Raw genomic sequence first — 5,611 nt, 5'->3', positions numbered from 1 at the left:
CGACATTGAGTTTTGGGTCGTAGTTTGGACTTTGAAGTTTAAAGTATTTTGAACAGTTTTAATTATTGCCTACTGTCTACTGTACACTTAAGATTATTATTATACAACCTTAGTGAGATACTTAGATGAGTTTGAAACTTAGTGTTTGTAGTGGTGAGGTATAGTGTTTAGAATATATGATACATTGTTTATTTTAGTACTGTGTACAGTGAAGGTACATTTTGATTATAGCGCTAGAGTGATAAATGCGTTTAATTATATGGTGTTACACTGAAGTGTAGTGTTATAGTGCACCGTGATTGCACTTAGTGAATATAGCGTTTTGTGTTTAAGGGTTGTAGTGTTACCCTTTAATGATACTTTGATATCATTGTTCTACCTCACGGTAAGATTTTACTTGTATCCTAAGTTGTTGTTGTAGTAGTGTTACAGTGTAGGAAATATACATAATAAGTTCAAGATGACTAGTTTAAATGAGTTGATGAAGGTAGGTCAGGAGTTAGGGTATACAGATGAGGCTTTGAGAAACTTTGTTAAAGAGGAGCAAGCAAGGGAGCGTGAAGAAAGACATAGTAGGTTAGAAGCTGAGAAGGAGAAGCTGAGAAGGATAGGTTAGAATTAGAAGCTAGGTTAGCAAAAGAGAAGTTAAGTAATGAGAAAGAGAAGTTAGATTATGAGTTTAAGATTTCTAGGGAGAAGTTAGATTATGCTCGTCAGTTAGAAAGAGAGAAGGAGGAAGCCGAAACTAGGAAGTTAGAAATAGAGATAGAAATGGAAAAAGAGAAGTTAAGTAATGAGGCTAGGGTTGCAAAGGAGAAGTTAGATTATGCTCGTCAGTTAGAAAGAGAGAAGGAGGAAGCAGAAACTAGGAAGTTAGATACAGAACATAAGATGAAGATAGAGTTAGATATGTTAGGTAAGAAGAGTGTAGGTAAGGTTAAGGTTAAGATGACTCCATTTGACGAAAAGATTGATTCTATGGATGCGTATTTGAATGTTTATGAAACTTATGCGTCTGCTCAGAATTGGGAACATGAAATGTGGTCACTAAACTTACCGTTTCTGTTAAAAGGTACTGCTAGGGAGGTATTTGATAGGCTTCCATTAGAAGATAGGATGGATTATGATAAGCTGAAAGATGCTTTGTTAAGGCAGTTTGAGTTGACTGATAATGGGTATAAGAAGAAGTTTAGGACTGAAAGGCCCCGTGAAAATGAGACTTTTGTGATGTTCCTAGCTAGAATTTCTAGATACTTAGATGGTTGGCTAAGATTGAGTAAGGTGGAGAAGACTTATGAAAAGTTGTTAGACTTCATAGTAAGGGATCAATTTTTAGATATCTGCAATAGAGAACTATATCAGAACCTTAGTAGTAAGAAGTTGTTTTCAGCCCGTGAAGTAGCGGAAGATGCAGATTTGTTTGCCAAGACTAGAGGAGGTCCGAAGTATGTAGTGAATCATGGAATTAAAGAAAGAGCTAAGCCTTATGCACTGCCGAGTAGACCTGTAGATAGAAATCAAGGTAGTAGTTATCGTATGCAAAGAGGTAACGATAGACTGGTAAATAGAGGTAGAGCATCTCAGCAGTATGAAGGTTATAAATGCACATATTGTGGTCGTTTAGGGCATACAGCATTTTTCTGTAGAAATAAGGCTACAAATAAAGCTAACGCAGCGGAAGACATAGAACCGAACTCAATGAATCCAAGTAAGAATGATAATAGTTATCAGGGTAATAGAAGGCGAGGAGGTTATAGAGGTAGGAGTAGAGGTAGAGGAAGAAATAGAGATGCAGATTCGAAAATTTCGATGCCGAGATCAGATAGTGGTAGTAGTTTGATAGAACTTGGGGATTTTGAAGACGTGGGTACAGTTACTATAAATTCATGTCCGACAACTAGAGGTATATGTAATGGTAAAGCTATAGTTGCAATGAGAGATACTGGGTGTACATGTGTCATAGTACGAAGGAATTTGGTAAATGCAAATCAATTGTTAGGGAAGTCCAGACGATGTAAGTACATTGATGGTAGTGAGCACAGATTAGACATGGCGTTAATTGATCTTGATTGTCCGTATTACAGGGGTACTGTAGAAGCACTATGTGTAGATAATCCTACAAATGATGTAATTATCGGTAACATAGAGGGTGCTGTAGAACCAAATTTTGGTAAGTTAGCTTCAGCAGTAGAAACAAGATCGCAGAGTAAAGTTAAAGCTCATAGAAGACTTAAAGTTCCTTCACAGATTTTAGACATCACTAATGTAGAGTTTGTAGAGAAGCAGCAGGCAGATAGGTCATTAGATGGATGTAGAAAGAAAGCAGAGGAAGGTACTGTTAGAAACTGTAGAGGTAAAGGGCAAGTGAAGTTTCAGGTCAGGAATAAGATGTTGTTTAGAGAGTTTACGGCAGGAAATGGTGACGTAAGTAGGCAGTTAGTAGTTCCTAAGGATCTTAGGGAGACTGTGTTAAAAGTAGCGCATGACTCGCTTTTGGCAGGACATCTTGGTATTAGGAAGACAAGTGATAGAGTCTTAGGGGAGTTTTATTGGCCAGGTGTTCTTGTAGAGGTTAGACGATATTGTCAGTCTTGTGATATTTGTCAACGTACTATTTCTAAAGGTAGAATAAGTAAGGTAACTTTAGGTAAGATGCCTTTGATTGATACTCCTTTTAAGAGAGTTGCCGTTGACATTGTTGGTCCGATCGAACCTATGACTGATAGGAAGAACCGATATATTTTGACCATGGTAGACTATGCTACCAGATATCCTGAAGCAATTGCATTGCCTAGTATAGAGACTGAAAGAGTAGCCGAAGCATTAGTTGACATGTATAGTAGATTAGGTGTTCCAGAGGAAATGCTTACAGATTGTGGATCACAACTTACTTCACAGATTATGAATGAGGTTAGTAGGTTGCTGTCTCTTAGATAGTTAACAACTACACCGTATCATCCGATGTGTAATGGTTTTGATGTTATATTTTCGATCCTTGAAGATCGTTCAACACGACATTATTGTTGTGCTTGTGGTATTTTTAGTTTCAATTTTTCGGCATTTTCTAGTTGGGTGGTTCCAATATTCCTGACTTGAATAATGTTGAATCACCCTTAGGATATGTTGCCTGCTTTTTAAACTTGTCTTTTGACGTCTTATCTGTGATACGCAGGCTTCATAACCTCTGATCCCCTTTCTAAATTCCATTTTATTTAGTTCCGCCCATTGTTTTCTCGTTTAGGGCACACGCTTTTTATTACTTGGGGACCATACGCCGCTTTTCATGGAATGGCACGGAAGTGTCACATTGAAGGTTCCATGATAACCGCCGTATGAACACATCTGCGGATGTTTCTAAATTCAAAATTTTACCATTTCATGTTTAAATGTTGAATTCTGCTTAAGCCGGTGCTAGGGGGCGTGGACGGTAACTTGCACTTTCCAGTACCGTCCATGAACAGGCTCAATCAAACCGAGCCTGCAACATTTTCAATTTTGCCGTGTTGGGCTTTCTTTAGGGATTCTGTATTTATCTATTTTACGATCACATCCGTGTTATTTGTGCCGTGTGGCGGCTGTAAAAAGTCTCCCCGTACATTTAATCAATGATGTTATATTTTCGATCCTTGAAGATCGTTCAACACGACATTATTGTTGTGCTTGTGGTATTTTTAGTTTCAACTTTTCGGCATTTTCTAGTTGGGTGGTTCCAATATTCCTACTTGAATAATGTTGAATCACCCTTAGGATATGTTGCCTGCTTTTTAAACTTGTCTTTTGACGTCTTATCTGTGATACGCAGGCTTCATAACCTCTGATCCCCTTTCTAAATTCCATTTTATTTAGTTCCGCCCATTGTTTTCTCGTTTAGGGCACACGCTTTTTATTACTTGGGGACCATACGCCGCTTTTCATGGAATGGCACGGAAGTGTCACATTGAAGGTTCCATGATAACCGCCGTATGAACACATCTGCGGATGTTTCTAAATTCAAAATTTTACCATTTCATGTTTAAATGTTGAATTCTGCTTAAGCCGGTGCTAGGGGGCGTGGACGGTAACTTGCACTTTCCAGTACCGTCCATGAACAGGCTCAATCAAACCGAGCCTGCAACATTTTCAATTTTGCCGTGTTGGGCTTTCTTTAGGGATTCTGTTTTTATCTATTTTAGTGGAGAAATTTAATGGTAGTTTAAAGCAGATGTTGAAACGGATGTGTAGTGAAAGACCTACAGATTGGGATAAGTATTTGAATGCTATGTTGTTTGCGTATCGGGAAGTTCCACAAGACAGTTTAGGATTCTCGCCATTTGAATTGTTATATGGACATAGTATAAGAGGTCCAATTACCATTTTGAGAGAGTTATGGTCAGGAAAAACAGAGAATGACGAAGTTAAGACAACTTATCAGTATGTAGTTGATTTGCAAGAAAGACTAGAAAGTACATGTAAGATAGCACAGCAGGAGTTAGAGAAGAGCAGTATTAGGTATAGAAAGTATTACAATAGGAAAGCTAGAGATACAACTTTTAAGAAGGGAAGTAAAGTACTGGTTCTTATACCTACAAAACACAATAAGTTGTTGTTACAATGGAAAGGTCCATTTGTAGTTTCCGAGGTCGTGAACAAATTAGATTATCGGATAGACATAGGTAACAATAAGATCAAAACTTTCCATGCCAATATGCTGAAGGAGTATGTTGAAAGAAATTTCGAACCAGAACGAGGTGCATTGGCAAAGGTAAGTGCAGCTGTTGTAGAAGCGGAAAATGGGTATGATAGATTAGAGGAAGATGATAGTTTAGAAACAAGTTACCAAGATGATAGTGACATATTGCTATGTCCATTGAAGAAAGGTTCAGAGACATATAAAGATGTTCAGGTCAATCCTGACTTACAAACAGATTGTAAGACTCAGATTGCAACCTTGATAAAGAAATTTTCAGATGTTTTAACAGATATACCCGAAAATATGTAATTAGTTCAGCATGACATTAAGTTGACTACGTCAGAACCGGTAAGGACTAAGGGTTATCCTATTCCTTTTCACTCACAGCAGATAGTAAAGGAAGAAGTTGATAAAATGCTAGAGTTGGGAGTTATCGAACCTTCTAATGCTCCGTTTTCTAGTCCAATTGTCCTTATCAGGAAAAAGGATAACACGATTAGGTTCTGTATTGATTTTAGACAGATCAATAAATGCACGGTATTTGATGCGGAACCGATGCCCAATATGGAACAGATATTTTCGAAATTATCAAAATACAGGTATTTTTCGAAAATTGACCTTAGTAAAGGATACTGGCAAGTTCCTTTGTCTGACAATGCAAAACCTTTGACCGCATTTGAAACCCCGTCGGGACTTTTTCAATTCCGGAAAATGCCCTTTGGTTTAGTCAATGCCCCTGCAACATTCTGTAGACTGATGAGAAAGGTTTTGAAAGATCTAGATCACTCAGATAGTTTTATAGATGATATTTTGGTCTATACAGTCACATGGCCAGAGCATATCAATGCATTGTATGAGTTATTTACCCAATTAAGAGAGTCTAGGCTTACTGCTAGACCGTCCAAGTGTTTCATATGTTTTGAAAAATTGGAATGTTTACGT

At 37.7% G+C, this 5,611-nt stretch overlaps 1 protein-coding gene across 1 annotated transcript; it reads left to right on the top strand.

The window, feature by feature from the left end:
* The first annotated feature begins 460 nt into the window (after positions 1 to 460).
* LOC132747191 (uncharacterized) lies at positions 461 to 4,978 on the top strand. Its single transcript, XM_060736526.1, has 3 exons — positions 461 to 611; positions 662 to 2,914; positions 4,173 to 4,978. Exons 1-3 carry the CDS (start codon positions 461 to 463, stop codon positions 4,976 to 4,978), a joined length of 3,210 nt encoding a protein of 1,069 aa, XP_060592509.1.
* Positions 4,979 to 5,611: the final 633 nt, after the last annotated feature.

This window comes from Ruditapes philippinarum, unplaced genomic scaffold, assembly GCF_026571515.1.
Source record: "Ruditapes philippinarum isolate M1 unplaced genomic scaffold, ASM2657151v2 ctg1349_1_1_1_1, whole genome shotgun sequence".
Classification (NCBI taxonomy): domain Eukaryota; kingdom Metazoa; phylum Mollusca; class Bivalvia; order Venerida; family Veneridae; genus Ruditapes; species Ruditapes philippinarum.
Note: the sequence above shows the minus strand (reverse complement) of the source record. Positions and strands in the feature narration are given on the sequence as shown.

Excerpts from the sequence above, each read along its gene's own strand:
- LOC132747191 (XM_060736526.1), top strand. The coding sequence starts at position 461 with ATGACTAGTTTAAATGAGTTGATGAAGGTAGGTCAGGAGTTAGGGTAT. Across the intron at positions 612-661 it reads GGAGAAGCTGAGAAGGATAG|AGAAGTTAGATTATGAGTTT; the intron begins GTTAGAATTAGA and ends GTAATGAGAAAG. Across the intron at positions 2,915-4,172 it reads ACAGATTATGAATGAGGTTA|TGGAGAAATTTAATGGTAGT; the intron begins GTAGGTTGCTGT and ends TATCTATTTTAG.